The 25,851-nt window shown below is 38.1% G+C and overlaps 1 protein-coding gene across 1 annotated transcript in view; it reads right to left on the bottom strand.

Moving 5' to 3' along the window:
* Positions 1-946: 946 nt before the first annotated feature.
* The window catches only part of LOC104287704, a gene marked incomplete at its 3' end in the record, with an annotated part of 152,037 nt that continues 127,132 nt past the window's right edge, over positions 947-25,851 (bottom strand). Inside the window, exons 2-7 of the mRNA XM_009886429.1 lie at positions 23,663-23,850; positions 18,623-18,668; positions 14,946-15,105; positions 9,201-9,307; positions 5,185-5,332; positions 947-1,122 (exon numbers count right to left, since the gene is read on the bottom strand). Of these exons, the coding sequence (XP_009884731.1) occupies positions 947-1,122; positions 5,185-5,332; positions 9,201-9,307; positions 14,946-15,105; positions 18,623-18,668; positions 23,663-23,850 (825 nt within the window). The remainder of the gene's footprint in view (positions 1,123-5,184; positions 5,333-9,200; positions 9,308-14,945; positions 15,106-18,622; positions 18,669-23,662; positions 23,851-25,851) is intronic.

The raw sequence follows: 25,851 nt of genomic DNA on the forward strand, positions 1-25,851 counted from the left end.
ATTTTCATTCCATGATCTGTGAGCACATTTAGTCTCTATAAGAGTTAGTAATGACCACGCACATTCAAATGCGTAATGAATTGTTCTTACTGCAAAAAATAGATATTAATCTCATGTATACCTAAAGGCAATGCAATTCATCTTCCCTGTCTAGTGGGATGAAGTGCATTTGTAAAGCGTTTTGGTTCATTAACAGTTAAATAAGTGACAAAATGCCCACCCAGCTGACAGGGACACCCAGAAGTGCCTTCATATGCCAAAAATGAAGTTTCCTGTTTTGTGTAAGACATAATTCCACTAACAAAAGACATGAGTTAATATTCATCTAACTGCAGCTTACTAGGGGAAACAATAGTTTCACTGTAAGAAAGTTAATGAAAACAGTAATAGTCTTCATAGCAGAAGTTTTCTTCTTAAAGAAGAAACCAACAATAAATGAACTGATGGTTAGAGTGAACCTTTTCAGTGAAAAAGTCCTTCACTTAGAAAAAGGTAAAAAAAATCCTCTAAGAGTACTAAATTTAATTCCTCAATACCACAACTGAAAGGCAGTTGTAGACCTTGACAGTGCCACTGTCCTTTGTGCCTCTCCGAGCTACTGTACCTGCCTCGTGTAAAGGCAGTTAAACGCGCTCTGCTTTTAGGCCTGATGAAGTACACCCGGGCCAGGCAAGCTGGAGCCCTGACAACTCAGAGTAGCAATTTCTTTTGATGCAGTTACCTTTAGAGAGGCTATTGTTTTCTGTAAGATGTGAGGAGAAACAGGCGAAATCATCCCATCAGTCAAGACCTGGATAACAGTGCAGTTGGAATTCCACATTAGTCTACTGGTCTATTTGGAAACATCAATCTGTCTAGGCGTAACGTGAAGTCTTTTCTAAAACTGGGGAAATTTTCATGCAAGATAATAATAAAAAACATCCTAAATCCTAATTCCTCTCCTTACTCATTTTCTTTTGCTGTTGATCTTTTTTGTCTTCTCTCTGATTCTCCACCTGATACTTTTCTAGCACGTACACTGCTTCCTTCTGATCATCTAGAAACACGCCTTTAAAATACCACGCTGAGGCTTTGGTGACAGACAATGCACAAAATCCAAAAGGAATATAAATGCGCACTGTACTAAGCAGGGGGGAGAAAATTTTAAGACTTAAAATTTTAAATACACACCATCATGATGTTGCACTAGCTCTACTGCAGATTTGTTAGTTGCCTTAAGTCATAAACTATAACAACAACCCCATGAGCAGGCCATTTGCTGCACATTCATATATTATACAGGGATTTGTTGACTTTACATGCCCACTCATTTAGGAGGAACTTGTCATGCTATTCTTGTTTTTATCCAGGGGCTTTAACAAAATATTATGGCACCAACACCACTAAAATGGGAATTAATACATAGTTATTTGCTGCAAAATTCCACCATGAGTTACACTACCAGTTAAATTAAACAGAATATGCAGTTTGAAAAAAAATGACCATGTCTCAAAAGAAACTTTCTCCCAGAAAATATATCACAGCCATGCACACTCGCATGTAGGATTACCATTCTGACTAAAAAAAGGTGACACCTAAGATATGCACTGAATCTTTTTTTCCTTTTTTTTTTCCCCCAACCTAAAAAACTGATCTTTTTCAGCCTAATGATCAGTAAGAGAAACAGGAAATTACAGGTTCGTTACACCTGCTTATCGGAATTCAGGAATATCCATTCTGGTGAGACCCCCCTGCAGTGCTGCCTCCAGCTCGGGGGTCACCAACAGAAGAAGGACATGGACCTGCTGGAGCGGGTCCGGAGGAGGCCACAAAGATGCTCTGAGGGCTGAAGCACTTCTCCTATCAACACAGGTTGAGAGAGTTGGGGGGGTTCAGCCTGGAGAAGAGAAGGCTCCGGGGAGACCTCAGAGCCCCTTCCAGTGCCTAAAAGGGCTCCAGGAAAGCTGGGGGGGGACTCTGGATCAGGGAGGGGAGCGATGGGACGATGGAGAATGGTTTTAAACTGAAAGAGGGGAGATTTAGACTGGACATAAGGAGGACATTTTTTACGATGAGGGTGGTGAAACCCTGGCCCAGGTTGCCCAGAGAGGTGGTAGATGCCCCATCCCTGGAAACATTCCAGGTCAGGTGGGACGGGGCTCTGAGCAACCGGATCTACTGGAAGAGGTCCCTGCTCATGGCAGGGGGTTGGTCTAGGTGGCCTTTAAATGTCCCTTCCAACCCAAACTATTCTATGATTCTATGATCTGTTACAACTGGCAACTGTGTTAATGTGTACAAATAATCATTAGAAAACACAATGAACAAACAAGAGTCTTATCTGACATATTACAAAGTATCTTTAAAATAATACATATAGTGATACCAGAATTTTTTGACAATTCAGCAATTCTGTTATCTTGGCTCCCTAGAAATACACTACCGTTGGGATGCTGAAGAGCTGGCAGAAGCCCTCCCCACAAATGTCCTAAATACCAGTAAACACCAAAAGAGAAAGACATCAGCATTTACTACTGTAAACTTGCTAGGTAAATCCTATTGCAGAGCCAATTAAATGACATTCCTTGAAACATCTTAAGAATTAGTTTTCTCAGAACTACTCCTTCCTTTTGATCTTTCATGTCTCTCACATAAAGACAACTCAGCACACTCTCTGTTTCCACATCAGTGAAATGAATTCATTCTCGCGGTGACAGTAGCCCTGTGTAAATAAGCACCAGGATCATTATTATGGCATAAAAATGGTGCAGTGTTAAGTACGTGTACATTAAGGCTTTTGCGTGAGCCAGAGTTAACTTGACCAACTATTTAAAAGAACTTTTTTCTTAAAAATAGCTACAGATAAAATATTGGGCAATCCCAACTTTGTCTGTATTCAACAGGCACTGGTGAGAAATTATTGGGTACCGCTACCGTCCTCATTTTTAGCACTGCTTATTTCCTCAGTCTGCATACGCTGCAGCGATGTCACACTTAGAGATCATTATTACAGCTGACAGACTAGTTGATTGATGTGGCCAAATCATTGTAAGCTTGTTTAAGAGGATTAAAAAAGCTTTATATTGATTTAGCAATATAAGGTCCTTTTAATCAGTTTCAAGAGCATCCACACAAGGTGGTTGAATCAATTCACCTGATCAGTTTAGCAGGTGATCTGGTCAGATTGATGCATCAGTCTAACTGCACCACCTGCTAAACTGATCCGTTAAATTGATGCACCTCTTTGTGTACAGAAAACATGATGTTAAATGCACAAATTGCTCCACAGATAAGAAAAAGAGTTCCCATAAGATACTTTTACAGTTTTATATGCATCCTCTCCTTCTCTCAGGTTTCCTATATTTTTAGGGCTGCCATATTTGCTTCCAGAATTTCCCAGCCAGCATGACGTGAGTGGATGCTATACGGTTTTTCCAATACTTTTTTGGAGGGAGAAGCAGATCTTCTGCACATAGAGTGCGCTGAGGATTGGTATGCGTACCATAAATCTGTCACTTCCTGAACTTATCAGGCTTACTGTTCAATACATATCAAACTTCCAAGGAGGTGCACACTTTCAGAATGTATACTTCTGCTGCAAGAGTTTTCAGAAACGCCTACACAGGCCAGACAATGATCCCCAGATTCCTTTCAGACAAAATTTCTGATCAGGGAAATAAAATATATGTTGAAACCTTTAGGTATATTTGACCCCTATTAGAGAGCAGAGTTCTACGGGTTTCCCGTCTGTAAGCATTACCACAGGGCTGTGAATTACAAGTGATTTTACCCAAACAATCCCAACAGGGTGGGAGTAAGACTAAAGCATAGCATATGAAAATTAGGATTTGATGTTAACGAATACACTTGCAATTTTTCCAAACTGTAAGAGAATTCACACAAATCTCATTTTCAGACACGGCATGCTTGCCTGGGTCACTCTGTTCTGTTCCCCAGTAACAGTTCCCGAGACACTGCCCGATACCCCCATAACAAGGCTTTTTCACCATCTGCATATTTTTGATTTGTGTATTCTCAGCATTGACAAAAGAAAATTTGTAATGTGGCAGGAGTGGAGGAAGTAGATTCTTAATGGTTAATAACTCAGGATTTGTCACTTAGCTCTCTTCAAGAGATTGCCCAGAAACCCATTGTTTCATCTTCCAGCTTGTTTCCCATCAAATTACTATTAAATTATTCATAAATTATTACATAGTTGCTTCACATCCCTGCAATACTAATTTCAACAGTTTCAAAGAGCCTGTAATACTAGCTTTCAGGTTTAAAAAATGCACATAAGCAGCAGTAAAACATACAGCACAGATTAATGAAATTAAAATCCAAGAAGAGTTTTCCTTTCCTTTTTGAAGACTCACCACCCCTTCCGGAACTTAATAATATCCCATTACCGTCAGTTGCTAGCACATCTATCCCTTTGAACACATGAAAATATAATACACAGATAAAAATAACCACCAACATTCTTGGCATTTTAACAGTTTCATAATGAATTAGGCAAGTAAAAGAAGTTTTATCACCATTTTTTAATGTTACAGCTAACCCCTTCAGTCTCTAAATACAACCGTGCAGGTAAAAACACAGGATGGCTTCATAACTGTTTCAGGAAAGGATAAACGAGCACACCTCAGGATAATAACTAACCAAAGTGCAAGTACTGTGCCATTAGTGTGTGAGCAGGTAATTAGCCAAAAAGAAATAAAACTGTCATTGTAGGTTAAAAAGATAAGGAAAAAATAAGCAATATTTAGAATTTTGTAGTATTAATAGTATTAAAAATAGTATTAAGCATAACTCCATGTAATCAAAAATCAGATTCAGATATTAAAAAAGAAGAATCTCAGTATTCATTAAGTTGGTCCACTCAAGTAAACATAATTGAGAGATGAGCATTTACTTTTCTAAAATGCATCATGAAAATGAATAGAGTGAAGGAAGTGCAGACATTCTGTGTATCTACTCCCTCATGCTGCACCAGAACCATTAAAATCACATGAATTATTTTGTCAAACTGCTTAGGAAGTTCAGAGATGTTCTTAAAATAGTCATTTATCTCAAACTTAGTATGAACAAGGCTACTTTATTCTCTTTAAACCTTAATTAGTGTACTTAAAATGTAAGTTGCGTTATCAAATGTAATTAATCATCCTTTAGGGTGGGGGTATTCTGAGCTTTGAAGTGACTTACATTCTGCTGCTTGGTATAATCTTGTGCCCGTCTCTAAACCACGTCACTTGTGGTCTTGGATAGCTGAGTATGTGGAGGAAGTTTAGAACTGCAGCTTGTCCTTGAGTCACTGTTTTTCTCTGGTTTGTGTCCATGAAATTTCCCATGTCTGCAAAGAAAAAATTACACTAAGAGTCCTGGAAGTTCTTGTCTCTCTTCCCATCTCTTTTCAGTGGACAGAGAAATAACTGTGTTTTACAATAGTCATTGGCATTGCTATAATTGGTCAACATGACACTACAGATCATGAGACAGTGCTGATTAATACAGATTTATATGAGCAGTAAGGCATAAGGCAAAGCCAAGCGCTGCTGGTGCACACAAGAAGTGCATCAGCCAGCAGTACTGCACGGCCTCAGTGTTGTTTTGCAATAACTGAGGCTGTTTTTCATGGAAAGTGATATTTTAATTGAGGTTTAGTGTTTTGGCTGTTGTTTTTTTTAAATAAATCCTTGCACAATAGAAAAGAAATTCCCATGCAATGCAAAGGAATGCACACGGGGTATATAATTTTATCAATTTTTTGGTGTCCAATTTTTTTAATCCTTTTATCCATAGCTACACAAATAGACAAGCAGCTGTATCACTTGTAGTCAAACCGACGCATAGTCAGGTCTACGCAAGGAAGCCAAATGGCTCTCAGAATAACAAGGCTGGAGTCCTGCTGGTAGCTGTTAGCTCTCCTGGCACCACACTACCGTTTCAGCAGTGCATCTGGATCTCTGGCATTTACAAAAGCATCAGTAGAATTAAAGAGCAGCTTTTAACAAAAATTTTAATGGAATAAAGAAAACTACAGTAGCAGAACCTCTGGCTCTGAAGGTTTTATTTCATAGACGAGTTTACATATCTATGGAATCCTTGTAAAAATTTCAGTGAACGTTTTCTTCTTGTTTTTCTTTTGCCTTTTGTATCACATTCCTACCGTTAAAATAAACAAGGCTATAGGCTCCCACTTATTCACTCTACAAAGAACTTCTATGCTTTTTAATTTGCCTTAAACCAAGAAACTGACACACAGAGAACTATTCTGGCTTCTGCCACTGAATTCCCCCCCCTCCTTTTTTTTTTGTTTTAAGGACCACAGGGTTCTTTACAAGTTCTTTGCTGCAGAGAGGGATGCAAAGGACATTGAAACACAGAAGACTACTATCAGGTCTGTGGATGGCAGGAGATGAGAAGAGACAGAACAAGAGCAGAAATTAAAAACACATGGTATTTTAAAGAAGCTTTAATCATCTTTGTGATTTTCAAGTTATTTATTCAGACATAATCAGCATTGTACTTCCTCTGTTGCTCCATATTTCTTACAACTGTAATCAGATCATCTACTTGAAAGAAGTTTCAAACTGCGTAGGTGGATCTAATTAACTTCGCTGTCATATGATTATTCTAGCCTTCACAATCCAAGAGTTTTTAAGCCCATTCTGTAATTAAGATTTACTCAGCAGTTTTCTCACAAATATCTGTTCCCATTAAGTTAAATAATATGTTAGCACGTGTTGAGAACATTTTTTAATTCTTTAACCAGTTCCCTGCTACTTCAGAGATCTCAGACATGGAAAATACCTCTGATCTTTCTCAATGCACATTAGAACTGTGCCTTTCAGTTTCTCACTAGAGATCCTGAGTTCAAGTGCATTGGGAAGCATCCTCTATCCAGCGGCAAAACCAGTTCATTTACCATGAATCCTTCCGAGTTAAACATCCAACATACAGTTCCCTGCAACTCTTGATGTCTGGATAAGGTGACTTTAGTAACTCCTTGGAATGCTGCTTTCCGATACATTTTTAAGAATAATCAAAAAGTAAAATATGGTAAAATATCAGACACTTCGTTATGTCCACACAGCTTAAATCAATTAATTCAGATCAAAAACGTTAAAATACAGAAAACAATCAGAGGGTATCAGTACCTACCCTGGGTAGAGGAGAAAGAAGATATTTAAAACTTGTAGAACACTTTAATCTGTGGGAATAAAGTGCAAGCTTGACTGGGAGTTTTCACTATAGAAGCCATATAGGTCACTATAGGTTCGAGACCAAAGGTCTCCCAAGTCATACAAGAACTGCTTTGCTTTGTCTCAATACCTTTATCAGTGAAAATAAATAAATAAATAGACTGCTTAATTCAGACAGAGAAGTCTTAAGAGAGAGCTTTTTACCCTTATTCAGAAATGCAGAACTACAAATTAAATGGGGAAAAAAAAATTAAAACCAAAGAAAATGAAACAATTACACTGCTTTCTCTCTCAAGAACAACCGAACGCACACACAAAAAAGCCTGGAGACACAAAACACTTCACTGCAAATCTTTCCCTCATTCAGAGGGGAATAAAACTGTCTTTTCAGGAGACAAAATTCTTTTGCAGCAGCAGCATCAAGGTAAAGTATTCCTCACCATCGTTCCCACAAGTCCCTCCTCAAGAATTGCTCCCTCCACTGTAACTACAACTGCCTGCACAGCTGCACAGGGAAGCAGACGTGGCAGAAAGAACTATTTTAGCAAACCCTACAAAATAATTGTTGCTTTTTTTTTTTTAATGTTGGAGAAGTTTCCCAGTCCACAGCTGCACAAACAAGTTTTCCTGCTGCGCCTAAAGCGATAGTGTCCTACGTTGCAGCACAAGATGGGGAACGATTAGTGGGATGGAGGAAAAAATGGGTATGTGTCTCTGGTGCTGCTACCAAAGCCTTTGTCCCCTGAAACCACACCCGTAGACCCCACCCCAGAGGCATCTAGGCTCATCTAATGGCTCGCTGCTGCCGAGCAAGAAGCATCTCCCCCTCACCCTCCCCTGCTCCATCTTCCCCTGCTGAGCTTGTTGGAGGTCCCCCGCCCCACTCAGTTACCCTCCCTGTGGCTTTCACTAGATCTTCTGTGACCTGATGTCGTTCACTGAAACAGAACAGCAGTATTTGCAAGGGGCTGAGACACGTCAGACTGAGCACAGGATCATCAGGAGGAGCAAACGGCGGGGGCATAAGTGCTGGTAGAAGGCAGGGAAGGAAAAAACCCTTTTAGCAGCGGTGGATTTTTACATCAGGTCCCAGCATCTCTGGAACAATACCACTGAGAGATCAAACATCAAATGACTGATGCTACTGGCAGTACAGATGTAGTAACATGATTTACTGTAATACAGTGAAGTGGTGAAAATGATACCAAAAATTACATAGTATCATTTGCAACTGGTTTTATTTTAAAAACATAGGAAATCCCATGTAACTTCCCTCATGACATAGTGATTAACTTGAATCAGTTCCTTGGAATTGGGTTTCTAATAAATAATACAATTTATCTAAATTCCACTTATCAAGTGACATTTACTACTACTGAGTTTCCCGTTATTGACCCTCAGGAAGAGAAATTTGATCCATGTATCGGATTGCTTACACGCAGTATACAAATCTGTCCTTTTTTTTTTTTAATGATTTTACTTTGAAAAAAGAATAAGGCCTAATTTTCTGATTATTTTCAAACAAGTTACTTGGATTATATTTTCTATATGTTAACTCGAAAGTTAAGAAAGAATTATGATCTGAAATCTTCATGGCGCTATCTCCACCGTATAGTTTTCTTTCAGATACCCTCTGCTGTCCTCTGGGCTTTTTTGTTTTGTTTTGTTTTGTTTTGACTGATAGTTTGTTTCGTGCTATATGGCCTTTCTTAATCCCTGCGTATTTAGGGAAGGTATAACAGTTTTCTCATGCTACAGCTATCTCCGAATGATCTTGGTTCGGTGGCTTTGAACGGCTCAAGGATTGCTCTAAAGAGTAATGCTGCACTGCTTTGAACTGTTTCCCAGAAGATAACGAGTGTGGGAAACTTCTTGTGATGCAATAATTTTAAAATTTAATAAATATGATATCTGATCATTTTTCAGACCAGCAAATGTTGTTGGTATGTTGGTTTTTTACCCCCAGAAAAAATCGGTTAGCTAATGAATCACAGAATAACTTCCATTCATACATACATGCCACTTGGACTTCAGATCTTCTTTGCAGCAACGCCCCCATCCTGTTCCGTACGACGCACTGATAGAAGCCAGCATCAGTCCTCTGCAAAGCTGGGATGATGTACCTACGAAACAAAACGCAGAATTACAGCCCACTTCTTCCCAAAGCCAAATCAATGGTACTTTATGTGGCATTTCTTTACACGTACTTTGCACGTTGTCTGAAATGCTTATTGTATTTTTTCTTACAAACAGCATTCTCATATAATCTCTGGTCTTTGGCTACAATATTCTCTGTGTTGTATAAGAGAAAAAAAAATACTTGAAATGCATAAAATACATTTCAGTCTTAAGATCTGCATTTGATAATTACTAATTAGTTCTCCACAAATTCTCTTGAAACACAGACTTAAACATTTTCCTTAGTTTTATCTACCCTCGTTCTTAAGGCAAAGACGCCTGGTATTTTGTTCAGAGGGGGCACAAGGCGACTACAATCTAAGTATAGGCATTAGGAAGACTTGCAAGAAATATCAACACTTTCCAATGAAAAATAGATGTTTACTACACTGTGTGACCACTGTAACTCAGAAGAATACTGGAAAAGACTCCGTGCACTGTGGCTTGTATTTGTTCTGTCCTTCACTATACTTAAAAAGTCACTTAGTCCACTAATGCTCACCTTCCTCATTCAACTATATCTGATTACTCAACATGAAAATGAGCTGATAGGCACAGTTTTAATGTGAATAAAACACATGAATACTATAGATAATCCAGCATTAAACAAACATTAATCAAAGCGCATACTCCCCCGGTCACCTTCTGGAGATATTATGGTAGGATTAATGAAAGTCTTTACGAAAAGATAAGGAAAAATAATACTGCTGAATTTTAATCTTCAAAATTTAATTCCACTAAAGCAAGCATCTCTTCTCATACTCACACATACTATACACACCCACATACAGAGCTTAATATCTGAACAGGATCAGACAGCATAAAAACAAAGGAGGTAGAAGAAACCTAGTTTAAGTGATAAATGAAGACTATAATCACTGCATTATAATTACAATCAAATACGCTACAGCAAATAGGTCAGGCAGCCTAAAACAGTGAATTAAAACAGAGCCCAACACCATGGATAAATTTTAGCCGTCTACTGTGACTCCCAGGAGTCAACGGCTTCCTAAGGGTACGAGTTGTAGGCAACAGTGTTGTCTGTCCGCCTGTGTGCCTAAGCCGACTCTTCCCGACCTCCTCTGGAGCAACCGGCAAATTTTCTCCAGGGATTGTGACAATTTGTACTGGGAAGACAAGGAAGACTCAAAACGGTGCTCTGTTTGGGAGTTACAGTAAAGCGAACAATCAGCACGCAAATACTTGGTGGCCAGTGAGTACATAGCACTGAACTGGCCGCGTTGCCTCTTGCCTGATGAGAATGCCATAGGAAGTAGAGTGAGAAAATAGGTGGAAATACAAAGCATAAGATAGAAATCAATAGGACATAAGGCTTCCCTAGTTCCTTACAGAATAATTTCCTTCTCTGCCAGGCAGATGATTGTTACAAAATATCATTATAAAGAAAAAAAAAATTAAAGATTCTGACAAATAAATATTGACAATTCACTTTTACAGTTCATTTTACCCAATAGTTTATAGCTGAACAAGCTTTTCTTCATCCCATAAAGATTTAGTATTGTACTTGGCTAACATTTATTCCTCTGCTTGTCTATTAAAGAGAGCCAAAATTAAAGGCTTCTTTCTTTGGTATTCATCTGTACTAGGACAGTAATGCAGAGTTAGTTTTTCTGCCACTAGGACAAAACAAATCAATTAGATCAGAAGTGTCCTACTTTGGTTTTCTTTTCTGACTTATTAATGTTGCAGCAGGAAACATTCTTAATATGTTGCCTGAAGAGAAGAAAACCTTTCAAAAGTTTACAGTGAAAATCCCATCTACTTTGGAAATCCCAAGGCAGCCCAAACCTACTGAGCAGCTGGCTTCTCAGTGGGCCTACTGGGTCACTATGGGCAGGTAAGGAAAACAAAATTAGAATTAAATAACAGAAGTAAAAAAAGAGGACAGAACATAGGTTTACATTATTTGAGGCTAACGTAAAAACTACAAACCTGGGCACGAGGTAAATCTATATTAATGGAATTTCTAATTCTGTGTTTACAATTCTAAACAGTCTTTATGCACTTGATATGCCCAATTATTTTTTTTAAATATTCTTTTCTATTGACTTAATGGTCAAAATACTGCGTTTTGTGCTATGCTTTCACCATTCGACTTATTTTCTGACTGGCAAGAAGGGATACAAATAGTGCTTTCTAAATTCAAAATAAGACTTTCTTCCATTGAATGAATTTATATCAAAGCTTAATACAATTTTTTACAGTGGGAGGACATAATTTTGCTTTAATTCTGTGTACATTCTAGCTTTGAAGACAGAAGATCTTCCCGTTGTACAGATGCCAGGAGGCTGCTTAAGGTTTCTGGGGATCTGTGCGAGTACCTGAGAAAGTCAGACCAGAGAGTTTCTCTGGTTTGAATGGAACAGCCAACCAGAAACCGGCTATTTAGCAAGTTTCTATAGAAAGACGTAAAGTGACAAGCATAAAAGAAAGCTTCAAGGGATGTCTTCCAGGGCATAACATGATCCATCACCAGGGCTGCAACGAGTTAGAGCTTAAGGATGAAGTGATATCAAACACCTAAGGAGAAATGCTGGTTAATGCTTTCTTAAAGCTTCCAATGTTTCATTCCTAATTTCAAATTGACACCCTCATTTTAATTTTAAATGCTCTAAGAGTTAAAAGTGAACCTATAGGCTACAAGTTTTAATAGCCATAATTGTGAAGACAGAATTAAATCCAAATGTATTTTATTAGATAGTCATATAACTTATTATCCATTCAAACTTTTTAACAAAAAAGTTTGACTTATGCATCAACTGACGTAACTTTTTTTTATACAGAATAAAATTGTGTCCAATGTTAAAACCATATGTATATAATAATCAAACACTTTTAAGTGGTTTGGGAGGAAAGTGTACTGCTGCTTAGAGATAACCTTAGCTTCTTAAATTGAAATAAATTAGTATCTTCAGGCCACAAAAGCAAATATGGAAGACACACCTGATCAAGAACTTAATTCAAAAGAAAACAAAGAAAAAGAAAAAAGAAAAAAGTCACTGCCTGAACCTTAAAGACTCTTAAATTATAGACAGCGAAAATTGCTGCTGCAGTCAGCAATATTGATTTGTTTTCACTAGATGTATCTCAGATCACAAAGAATTTATAAGGTTGTTTTATAAATTCCTAATACAAACTAGCGTATGCACAGTCACTATAAAAGCCAGGCTGTGCACATAATCAGCATCGTTATACAAAGAAAAGCTGTTCTTTCAGGGTCACCAATGTCAAAATTCAAAGACTCCAATTAGTTCTTTACTCACTTGGTGTGTTATAATAAGCTTTGACTATTTTCAGCCTGTTACAATATAGACATTACTTTAACTGAGACACACTATGTAATATCAATTGCCAAAAATCTTTGATTGATGATTCAAATTGCAGCAGAAGTCACTTACACGGGAAAGATTCATGCATTTAAACAGAGTATTTACCCAAGAGAACTGCAGAGCAAACTATTATAGGGTCAAAGTTTAAATTTTGCAACTGGAATTTTTATGTCTAAGCATATATTTTCCGTGCTTTCATTCATCCTAATGCACCTATGCCATATAATCCTTTTTGGAAGCTTAAAGCTTTGCATTTCTATAGAATCGAAATCCCGTTTGGCTTATCTCTGACTGTGGTATACGAGAAGGGCTGCAACTTGTAAATTAATATTTTCTATCGATGTTATATCATTATAAACCAGTAGCTTCCTATCTTCTTAATCACCTCTGCAGCAGATGTTTTAATTAGAAATAGAAACAAGAAAATATAAAGATGCAAAATTAATAAATATAGTTGAATCATGACCTGACATTCGCTAGACTAAATTAAGTCCAATGATAAGAAACAAGGTACTCTATAGAGATATGTATACATACAGCTTGGGAAAGGTGTTCCAATATAGCGATTCTAACTCCTCCCACAATACATAGTAAAATTGAGATTTTGCTTAGGCTGTGCACTTATTTAAGAAATACCACGGCATTCTAATCTTAGTTTCAAAATGTCACACGTTCTTATTCAGGTTTCTCCTCCTATCATGGAATGTAAGCCTCTGGGTGACTATCACATCTGCAAAACTTGAGTTCTAACCTTTCCTCCTCCCACACCGTTTCTTTGTCTTACTTTCTCAGCATCTTACGCAGTTAAGAGCAGTTGTCAGCTCCTTCTACCAGGAAACTACAACAAACCTTGCTATTGTTGATCAAAACAAGTGGCATTTACACAAAGCAACGCTCAAACCCTCTGTGACTAATTGTGCTATTAGAGATTTCTATATTTTCTAGAAAGTATTCACAAATCTCTTCCACACGTGCGTATGGCTCACTTTGAGGTATCAGTGAATGTCAAGGCTTAAAAACAGCAACCATGAATAGATGCAATGACTCAGGACTAAGTGGTCTCATCTAAATCAAAAGTCTTTAATTTCTAGGAAAGTTCACACAGAACTATATGTTTTGTTGCAAAATATTTTATGTGCTAAATGACCAAAAAAGGGTTTAAAATGTTTTTATGGGACTTTTTTCCCTATTGCTCTGTCAATATAAATAATGCTGAAAATAGAACTAATGTTAGGTTACAATTTTGAAAATCTTTGAGAAAAGTAATTAAGGACTACCTTGTGTAACAATATAGAACTTGGTATCATTATCCACATTTTTATACTAATATATACTGTAATTTCTGTCTATAGTGATGGAGCACAACTTTTCCCTGCCTTAAGCAATGTAATTACAAAAGTGCAGTATTTAGCTCGGTTTGCTAAAGATACACGTGTTCTACAAGGGCTCTGTCTGCCACATACCCACCCCTTATAACCTCTGAATTCACCAGGTAATTTCAACAAAACTTGAAAGCAACAAATAAGTTGTATAAATACTGAATTTCTATAAGGTTACAGGAAATGCCAATTGCACAAGGGAGATCCCATTAAAGAAGAGCAAACAAAACTTGGCTGCTTTACACTTTGCTATTTGGCCAGCCACCGGGGCAGAAACGCAGCTCTGCTTAGCCACAGCGGGGTTTTCTTCTGATGGGAGGTCTCGCGGAATCGGGAGGGAGACAGTGAGGTCCTGGGAGCAAAGGGCATAATCATAAAAGAACAGTTTGTTAAACTATAAGACTAATTCTTGCATTCTCAGAAATGAAAGCAGAAGTTCCATATGCAACGTAAGATAGACCACATTCTTCTAGATCTTATTGAAAAGAATAGCCCCATTGAGCTTAGCTTTGTTCAAGGATAAGCAGGACATCATATGTAAAATTTAGCTAAGGAATATTATTACTAATACATGTAAGGTTATATCTCCAGCAAAAAGTATTTTTGGTACTTAAAAATTCTGTGTTAGGACCCTTGTGTTGAAGTGTGAAACATCTTTTTTAGTAAAGGAGACTCTCTCATAGAGATCTTACTAATTTACAAAAAAACAGTCTTTCGTGACAAAAAACATTGTCAATGTATCAGTAGCCACAAAGCTGCTTCAAGGTATTGGGGATTTTGGGGGTGGGTGGTGTTTGTTTTGGTGGTTTTTTGCAATTACACTTAGAGAAGGCTATTATATAGCTTTTATTTACTTATATTCACTGGAGTAGGCGGTGATTTCACTGTCATTGTGTAACCACTTGAATTCCAAGGGCCAGCTGCCTTCGGCAAGGCACGTAAGTACCAGTCGATTTCCTTCCAAGTGTATCTGGGGCAAGCCTGGTTCAGTCTTGAAGTATGGTGCAACATCATCTGAAAAACAGAGAGAAAATGGCTTTGTAAGCTATTTACACAAGTACAGTATAAGCCACCGATATTTAGCTCATTTCCTTTCAAAATAGCAATTGTAAAACAAAGAGACAACATGATTCAGTAGTTAAGGCTTTCACCATCATATTCTTAACTAAGCTTTATCTTTAGAGGCAGAATTCACAACATCTTGATAACCATCGTCCTTGGTACTTCTTTAGAAGAGAAGTGCCCACTCAGACAAGCTTTTGTCCATATTTACTGTTTATACGTATGAGAATTTCAGCATTGTCTACTGTGGCAGGCAGTGAACAGCCCTGGTGGCTTTTTTTTCCCCCCTCTCCTCTGTGAGGATTAAATCCACTCAAAGCTTTTTTTATTTCTTGAATAGAAACCAGAAGAGTAATCTTGGATAGAAATGATTATCACAGCAGGAGAAGTCTCAGGGTAAATGAAGAATTTTGACAGAAAAAAAGAGTTTAGAAAAAAACAGCTCACAAAATCGTAAGATTAATGTATTTTTCAACGTTATTGCCAACCAAAATGTGTTAAATTATATTACCTGAAACCACTAACAGATTTTGAATTAGTGTACTTCAATAATGTTCAAGGGTCACACATAGTCCCAACTTCTCATTCTTCAGTAGATCGCAAATGCTCAAAATACTCCAAGCAGCAAAATTCTGGACTGGTAAATCACCAAAGTTCCACTCAAACACAGATTTATTACAAGTCTACACCAGCTGGAGAGCCGCCCCTTGGTGTCTCGGGAAGATGAAGGTTTTCATGCTTTACACGTCAAATTTCTACTTGTAACTACGTAGGAACTACAGACTTAATCTAAGAAGTTTACAAATACCTTTCATAAGCAAAAGTAACATGTTTGTATATATATATAAAATACACAAGTTACAGTGAGAGATTTAAAACAAAATATGGAATAATATTTAATAGGCAGATGTTACTGCACTCTGCCTTTTAGGAGTGCAGTCTGTGTCCCTAACATATAAAATAAACAAATCAATAAAGATACACAAATTTTGTCCACGTGCAACTAACCATTCAGTTAAATTAAGCTCAGCTATTTTTATACTTGCCATTTACAGAGTTTAAGCTATCTTTTACGGTTTATGGGGAAGTGACCTCATGTTCTATTCAAGGCTGGCTCAAATGTTTGAATCCACAAGTCATGTACTATCATCTTTAATAATTGATAGCCACAAGAGAGCACACACACACCTTAGGGAAGACGGGCTGTGGGTGGCTTTCAAGGTGCCCTGGTGTTCCTACACAGACTGGGACAGCAGCGGGTACGCAGCTCAGCCTGGAGACGTCAACCTCCCTAAGCCCTTCACAGAATCATAGAACCGTCCAGGTTGGAAGGGACCTTGAAGATCATCGAGTCCAACCATCAACCTGACACTCATCGAGTCCACCCATCAACCTGACCCTGCCAAACCCACCGCTAAACCGTGTCCCTCAGCACCACGTCTGCCCATCTGTTAAACACCTCCAGGGATGGTGACTCCACCATGTCCCTGGGCAGCCTGTGCCAAAGTCTCATAACCCTTTCGGTGAAGAACTTCCTAATATCCACTCTAAACCTCCCCCGGCGCAACTTGAGGCCGTTCCCTCTTGTCCCATTGCCTGTTCCTTGGGGGCAGAGCCCGACCCCCCCTTGCTCACCCCTCCTGTCAGGGAGCTGTAGAGAGCGAGAAGGTCTCCCCTCAGCCTCCTCTTCTCCAGGCTGAACACCCCCAGGGCCCTCAGCCGCTCCTCACCAGATTTGTTCTCTTTCGCTTCACCCCTTATCAGGGAACCTCTGGCACTGAGCAGACCGCACGGCAGCACACACTCATTACCGCCGCATCCGACGGGCCCGGGGCAGCAGCTGCGCTTGAGCTGACTGTGGTCACAGGTTGACTGTCACCGAACTATTTGCTACAACTGGCTTTAAAGTTGAACATCAGCTGCGTACACATTTGATGATTGGTACTGACAAATTGCCTCCCCAGCTTTTAGCGTTTAACTTCAGAAAGCTCTATTTCTGCAGGAAAAAAAGCACATCACCTTAAAGCAATACTTGTTACGCAAAATCTGACCTAACAAACTGAATTAAAAAACATACTTTGAGGTAAGGCCCTTTTCTGATTTGCAGCATATTAAACAATTTGTTTTTCAAACAAATTGATTAATGGCTAGTGCAGATCAGTAATATTTTCTTGAAATTGGATATACGGGAAGCTCTGACAATTTAAGGTATGAGAAAAGAGGAACAGTTCCAAACTACCAGACAGTCCTGGGTAAGCCAAAGATGTTTTTTGCAACTGTCCCCTCTGTTTCATGACTGAGATTATATTACGCAAAGCTTCTTTTTTTTTGTTTTGTTTTAATGACTGCAAATATTGTGAAGTCTTCTCAATTCCCATTTTCTCCTAACTAGTAAAATCAACAAATATTCTAAAACTTTACACAGAAAAATTTAAGTCAGAGTTAGACGGTGTTAGTGGGAAATACAGTTATTTTACCCAGAGCAAAAAGCATTTTTTTACAAAGATATTTCTAAACAAGTGAGGAAATGTTAAATGCTTTCAGAGGCCTCACATATATTTTCGGGAGTCTCCCAAAGGAGTTATGAGCCAGACATTCTACCCTTGCAAGATTAAAGGTGTCAGGCTTCCTTGGGAGATGAAAAGGCAGCGGCGGGGAGTTGCGCTGGTGTCTAGGGGAAGGCGTCGTACCAGAGCCCAATTGGTAAACTGAACTGATTACTGCCAAGTCCCTGAAAACAACGGTACTTACCTGCGAGTGTATAGAGGCTCATACAGAGCTTGTTAAACTACTCCTTCCTGAAGAAAGTTGAGCCATTCAGGGAGATTACAATGAAACCGGTATCTGCGCTATAAGCCTCTACCCGAGTAATTTGTTGATCCTGTTTTTCAGTGATTTAAAGACTCAAGCAGCATAACCTCCTTCATTATTTCACTCTGAATTATCCACTTACTCCTTCTAACTTATGCCTTTCCGAGAACAAATGATTTATTTGAAAGACAAAGACTGCTGCCCACAAGTCTGTCATTCAGCCCTACATTTCCTGCTCAAATATTCCAAACCCAGTGATGCTGCAACCCACTCAGAGCTATCTCCCATTTAAAGTATCACAATCAAGCTGGTATTACATGAAAATGATTCTCAAAACTCAATCCAATTCTGGTAGAAGCTAAAATTTAATAGACCCAGGGGAATATTTTTATAAAGAATATAGCATGCTTTATAAATTACCCCAGCTCTCTGGAAGATTTACTTAAACCCTTGAAGTAATTTTATCTTCTAATCTTTTATTCCTGACTTTCTCATCAATCACATACCATCAGTTTATCAAATTCAATTATGTAATCAGAGCTCACTAAATATTCCCTGAAAGCAGAAATGAAAATAAAATACTGAGCAAAGATTCCATGAAGAGAGGTAGCAGAAAAGCTTTGATGACTTTGGCATTTCTGCAGCACAGGCTGCTCACACCTCCGATCCAAAGGGTGCTGCACCCTCAGCTTCACACCTGGAAGCTGTAATGGAACGCAGAATTTTAAACTGGTCCTACAAGGACAAGTTTGGTTGTTATAGAGCATCTCAGGGGAACAGGAAAATTGGCAGGAAAAATGAAAGCCATCTCAAAAAGAACTGGAAGTGAGGGATGGAGGATACAAGGGGGTCATTTAATAGGCATGAGATACTTTCACTTCATTAATTAAATACAGGAAGGATTCACTATAAGGCTAACCTTGGCCAACCAAGGGTTTAGAAGCCATGAGAGCATCTCAGGTTTTATTCTCTTGAAGGATGGAGCAAAAAGCTACTGAAAAGAAACAGGAATAATAAAATATTGGAATTAATATTTTTAGCTAAAACAGCTTTCTGCCTGAAAAAAAAAAAAGGCATTTCTTCTAAATGCTAAATGTGTTAACACTTCAAGCATCTCTCGCTTTTCATGATGCTGATTTAAAAATAAAAATAGTAATAATTAAAAAAATGTCTGAGTTGCAAGGACGAGTAAAAGGACACATACATATACAGCTTCTACAAAGTGTCATTAAGTCTGCTTACCAAACTCACAAACATCCTGACTCGTGTCCTTAAAATGATGGTGCAGATTTATTCTTACGTAAAACTTAAGAAAATATAGGATTGAATATGCCCAAATTATCCGGAAATTTGCTCCAAAACATGTCGGCCGTGCTTTTGTGCATCATTAAACTGCAAGAGTTCCATTATACTGCCAGGTTAGCCTGTCTATTTTCTTTCTTACCATGCAAAGCTTAGATGGATTTTATCTCAAAATGTAGTTTCAGGACCTAATTCAACAATGCCTGTACACTTGTGTTTGGATTAATGCTGACACAAATATAAAAATGGTGCTGTGTACAATTGTTATCTGCTCTGGGCTTCTGCCCAGCCCTCGCAGGCGAGATGCATGACAGAAAAGCTGAGAGCTCACTCATACTCTGTTCTCCCTGAAAATCATGTTCAGGCACGAACCTACAAATACAGTCTGTAAGAGGAGAAGACAGTCTGACTGTACAGCTTTGTTGTGAATGGAATGAAAACAAAAATTCCAAGAGTTGTTACTCATTAGTTAACCAAGGGAACCTAATCTCGTAAGGATAGCGTGAGTGAACATGACTTTAGAAACCGAGGAGGGTACCACCTCAAATACCTCAAACATACCCTCTAATAAACCCATTCACAAAGTTTGGCTAATGATTCTGAGCCCTCTAACAGCTTGCATTTGTAAAATACATAAACCAAAGTCAGATTAAATAGACTTTTCAATTACTACAAGATCTTGAAAGCAGTCCTGCAGTCCTGTCCCTCAGGAATTCATATATTTTAATTAAAGATGTAATTTGATCTTGAACACCTCTTTCCTATGGAGAAAAGGAAAGTTGCCACACTCCAGAGAAGTACCACACCACCTTCATCAGTGAAAAGCACTGCAACTACCCTGTTAAAATCTCAGTATTTTTTCCTCCAGAAATGTCAGATATCAACAGTTACAGGTAAAATCATGTGCTTACATTTTGAGGAAATCAGTTCCTGCAGTCCTGAACACACTCGGAGGAAGAATAACGTAGGGAGTGCAGAGAACAGGCTGAGATCCCCACTGCCATTGCTATTTCTCTTTCTTCTGTATCTCTCTACTTTTAAGCCACTTTTAGGTGAGCCAATATTGAATATTACAAGTAGATTAACCTGTTCATAATTCAGCAAGTCAGAGCAAACACAGCTCAGTCACTAACAGATATCATTTGAGCAGCTGTCCTTCCATTGCTCAGTTCACCCTACAGACATGATACTGAAAACACATTTTTGACTGAGATACATTTATCAATAAACCCAAACAAAAATACAATTGGTTTTTTAAAAGACACACCTATATTGATTTTAGCTTATTAGTCCCTAGTCAAAGCATGATGCACATCGCCCTTTCTTCATATGCACGTCTAAAGCTACAATCAACGGACACAGAAAAATAAAGGGCAGAATATCTCTGAGGATTTTTTCTGGGAAAATGAGACTAGATAAATAAATTACATGCAGGGGCTGAAAGATCGGCACAGGAGAAGAGCACCAATAGAGAAATGCTTTTGCTCTCCTTGTTTGCAAGAAAAGGGATGTGAGCCATCTTCAGGTGGGTTAATGATAACTGCCATAAAAAGAGTATCTTAAAATATCTGAATGCATAATACAAAAGTATAGTTAAATTAAAAAGGAAACTAGAGGCAGGAAACCCAAACTAAAGACAGGAGGAATCTTTTCAGTAACCCAGAGAAAGCAGGTACAACTATGGACCGCAGAATCCCATCAAGAACAGATTAAAGTTCGGCTGTGGCAGTCACAACCTGACGCTTCAGAGCGCCTACAGTTGAGTAGAGCTGCTCTGCGCTGACTGAGAGCCGATACCTGCAGCCTGCTGGGGAACCCGCACCACTCGCTTCTTACTCCCACCTTGGATATGGGAAAGATTTTTCTCTTTTTCCTTTTCAAAAGGACCTTTTAATCTTACTATCTTAGTTCCTCAGCCACGTGCATCCATGTGCTAGGTCTGGATGCAAGTTGTATTCTCTTGTGGAAATGAACTTCAGTAGCTTCTATAGCATAAGAATAGCACAGGAATTATTACATAGTAAATCCTGGAAATGCACCAGGAAGTCAGATTGAACTCAGATATATTTGAATCAATCTTCTTTTGAATTCAAACCTTCTAAAACGCATTGGTGAGATGCTGTGAAAGTTAGTACATGATCTATTCATAAACTGTCAACAATGTCAAACATACATTGGAGCATTCAGTCACTTTAACTGTATTGATTTGCAGGAAGGCTATTCTACCCAAAATATTGGATATTTGAGATTCAAATTTTCTTGCTTGGAAGTGTGACATAAATCACCAAGTACAACAATTAAATTTAAATTGCATTTTACTACCTCATTCTATGCCTGGATTTGAAAGGATTGATGCATCATAGTGAATATTTCATTACAATATCAGGTTATTTTTCAAATATACTATCGTAGTTAAGAATTTTCACACAATGGTATAAAGCTGTCCCTTAAAGTGGATTTCCTGAACTTTTATCAAAGACGATATCTGATTTTATATTGGAATAATACAGAAGTGACTGTATTTAAATCAGTCTTTCTTCCTCAATTTCACAAGTAAATGAGCACACACTACCCGTTTTTGTCCTCCTATAGATAAAGATAACCGGCTCGTTGGATACCTCTACTGCAATCTCTAAATGCAAACACAGTATCAGCTGAGGTTGATGGATAGTGCTTTTAAAGGTTTAATTGGGGATGGAATTAAATTGTTTTAGGACTCAGCAATTTCTGTGAGGAAACCTACATATTTCTAGAATAAGTGACATTTATTTCTTTTAAATGCACAGTCACTGGGAGACAAGATTTCAATGGGTAACTTTTTTGCCTTGAATAGGTCAAATACCTAATTGGCAAGTTAGTTATTGGGTAACTGCCAATCATATATTTGATTTGGATTGAAGAAATACTGAACTTAAGATTGCATACCTGTTGCACACTATCCCAAGAGGAAAACTAAACGTTCTGTAATGTATAGTTATGATTAGCATTCAACAATTCAATAGAATAGGAGTCTCAAGTGGCGAGAATGAGCGTTTCACACTGATAGTTAAGTAGATTTAATTAAAAATTCTTTTTTTTTTTAATTGAAGCATCAGTTGTCTATGTCAGAACTATCTAAATGGCACTGCAGATTCCATTCTGCTTTTAAGCTCCTCATTTCTTGATGCAAAGAGATAAAATGTTTTTCCCATTTCTAGACTAATACATAGTATTGTTTAAAAGAACAAACATCAGAATTCATTCCCTTAGAAACTTCTCCAATTCTAAGCTACACACCACAAAATTACTTGCTACAGGAAAACCTTTTTTAATATTTCCAGCATTTCTACCTTGTTTTAAGGCACAGATATTTCCTGGTATATCTCTCAATACTATGGCTGATTGCTTAAAAGTTCTTAAACTTAACTTATTCTTTGCATTCATAAAATCTACTCCCTAACACTCCGTCATCTATTTCAAGACCATTCTTTCAATCACTACAGGATCTCATCTTGAAGAAGAATTCCCTTTTGATAAAAGATTTCCTGAGTTTTATTAGAAACACTCAAAACAGAACTGAAAGGAGGAGGGCCCACAGAAGCACAAAAGAGAATTTTTACAGGACCTGGATTCTGACAGAAAAAAGAGAGTGGTCGGTAACATCACTCCGTTTAACATTCAACATAAAACTCTCTTGGTTATCCCCAAATACACTGAGAAAGATTCTTGCAAGTGCAATTGTATCATTCTTTTCTTAAAATTGATTCCTTTAGCAGACCAGCCAAGGAGAAAGAAAAGAAAAAAAAGAGCCGATATCATTTTAAATGAGCCTCAAGCAGCTCCTGATATATTAACCTAAAGTCTCACTACGGTTTCCTTTTCTCGCTTAATTTCTTCATGTCATGTTTTAGTTTTCACTTTCTGACCTCCTGTAATACTTCAGTTGGGTCAGGGCAAAGAAAAAATCTTGGTTTGTTGTGTATCAGAAGGCAATCACAATCCATAGTTTCGTGAATTCATGGAGTATCCGCTGTAAGATTAAAAATCACAACACTACAGCTGATGTTCAAATGTTACGTTCAGTGTAGCTCATCCTTGAAAAAGGCTGCAGAATTGTTTTTTGCAATATTCATGACGATACCTTAAAGAAAGTTGCAAACGTACTGAGAGAAAATGCACGGTAGCGTACAAAGCGGGCAAAGACAAGAGAACCCCTTAACTACCAACACCAAAACAAAACCTCCAAAGAAACCTACACCGTCTCTGGACTCAACTCGGTACCAAAGCATAACCGCCACGCTTTTGATATTCTCCTCATATCTAGTGGTGTTTACAGAGACCTGCGGAGCTCTCAAGGAAATAAGTTGTTACTGTTCAAACCTCGGCACACGGTAGGTGGAAGTCAAAACTGCCTTACCGAAAGAGAATCCCAATATAGCAGGATTTCCTTCCTTCTCTTAACTGCAAAGGAAGCTACTGTTGCTGCTACATAATCGCCAATCTCCAGCCACTGTCGGGCCAGTCTGCTCGCACCGATAGCTCTCCAGCCAGACATAGATCCATTAAATATTCCAACTGACACCAGGACGAAGGCAGGATGAAACTCTACCATATAACAGAACAGAAAAGATAAAAACATAAATGTGCTATCCACAAGTTCGCCCTTGGTATAAGAGGCGTTCTCGGTTGTTTTGTACAAGATAAATTAAATCTAAAAGGTAAAGATCTGACAAGTGTCTGGGAGTACCAGAACAGAACCAGGAGTGCAGCAGGCGGAAACAATGGCACAGCAAAGGCACCGCCAGATTGAAAGCCGTGTAAGGCCACCTATTTATTATTTCAAGAAGAGAATTATTTCTAAATAGCAAAGCAGCTATGAATACCCATGAAAGATATAAACACAGACCTCTTTTGATGAAGGGGACTGAAGGGGAAATGATTCATGCAGAAACCTTTGTTAAAAAACAACGCCCACTCTTTACTGCTATTGTTATTTTGTTTACATGCAGCTTGTAATTTTCTTTTTTTGCCCTTTAAACTTGAAAAATGTGAATAGGTTGATAAATTGGATAAGGCCTGCCTCAACCAAGTCAACTCAAAGGATCTCAGTGGTGCTACTGAATTCAAGGGTGGTAAGCACAGGATCAAACGCTACACTGAACACAGACAGGGTTGTTCACATCCTTATCTCATGCTGAATTAGAACAAATCCGCAACCGAAGCACAGTTCAGAGAACTCAACTGAAATATTCCCATCATCTTAAGCAAACTCTGGAACAGGCACCTGGTTGGTGCCTGAGTCAGTAACAGAAGCACAAAGTGATCCTCGCACAGCTCCCGAAGTATCTCATTGCGTAATTTGGGTAGAAAACTGGATCCCGCACCGTCCGCACAAGCAGGGAGAGACACCATTGCACATTTTCACGCCGAAGAGCAGACACTAACTAAGGGCCAGATCAAAGGCTCTTTGAAAACCTGACATAAATTGGCTATCTTCATTTTCTCTAATACTGTCACTTATTTCTGCATCTTTTACACTAAATCCTTTCAGAACTATCCAAGTGGAATTCTTTCCCCACCTCAGGGATAATACACATTTCGAGAGACTATAGAATTATTTTCAACAATACTGACGGAACCCATAATTTCTTCTTGTCAGAAGTTGGAAGAAACATATCACTGTTCTTGAAAACATAACTCAGCTTGACATATCTGAAGGCAAAAAAAGGAGTTAGTTTATTAATCTGGATATTTTATTTAATTTTCTTTGGGTTATAAATAAGCAGCAAGTTAATACTATTTTCAGCTTTTGACAGTTCTAATGTTAATTACATGTACTGGATTTTATAAATCAATACTTCTTACATAAAGTGTTATTTAACTTGCCAAGTGTAGGAACAGATCAATGCATTTACTGTTCTTGCTAACATTGATGGATGACATACATCAAAAGGATATGTAAAGGAAAAATAAAAGATTTATTTATAAGTCACACAGGGTTAAACCCAAGTTAGACAGAGAGGCAACTTAAATACTGTTTTGAAAATAATGTCATAACTTTATTAAGGTTTGAGAGGATTTCTTCCTGTTTTGATTTTTTTAGGGTGTGGATTTTTTCTTTGGGGTTTTTTGGGTTTTGGTGGGGTTTTTTGCTTTTAATGTCAAGGCCTGAAGCTATCAGAAGCAGATTGCTCTGCATACAGAACTAATATATTAATTCTGTGCATCCTATAGGATCTAGAAGCACCTCCCAAACTTTAAGCAGATTTTTACTAAGTACCATATTTCTGTGTTCAGCACACAGTAACTATCTAAACATGCTACTACGTGATAAAAAAAAATAGAGCACAGTTGATAATTACTTTACTATTTGCAAACATGCTACAGTTAACATGCTTAAAATTTTAAAGGATGTACAAGTAAAATTGTGATTGTAAATCAACTTCAAAGACTGTATTCACTGCACTATGAACTGTAATAAAAGAAATCACTCAGCTAAAAATCATTCTAAAAGCTATTACTAATGCACCCGAACATCTTGAAGGGATACACAGCTCACAGCGTCATTAATATTCATTATTTATTTGTGTCATTTGTAAAAGAAGA

The sequence above is a fragment of the Charadrius vociferus genome, unplaced genomic scaffold (genome assembly GCF_000708025.1).
Source record: "Charadrius vociferus isolate BGI_N301 unplaced genomic scaffold, ASM70802v2 scaffold556, whole genome shotgun sequence".
NCBI classification, from domain to species: Eukaryota; Metazoa; Chordata; class Aves; order Charadriiformes; family Charadriidae; genus Charadrius; species Charadrius vociferus.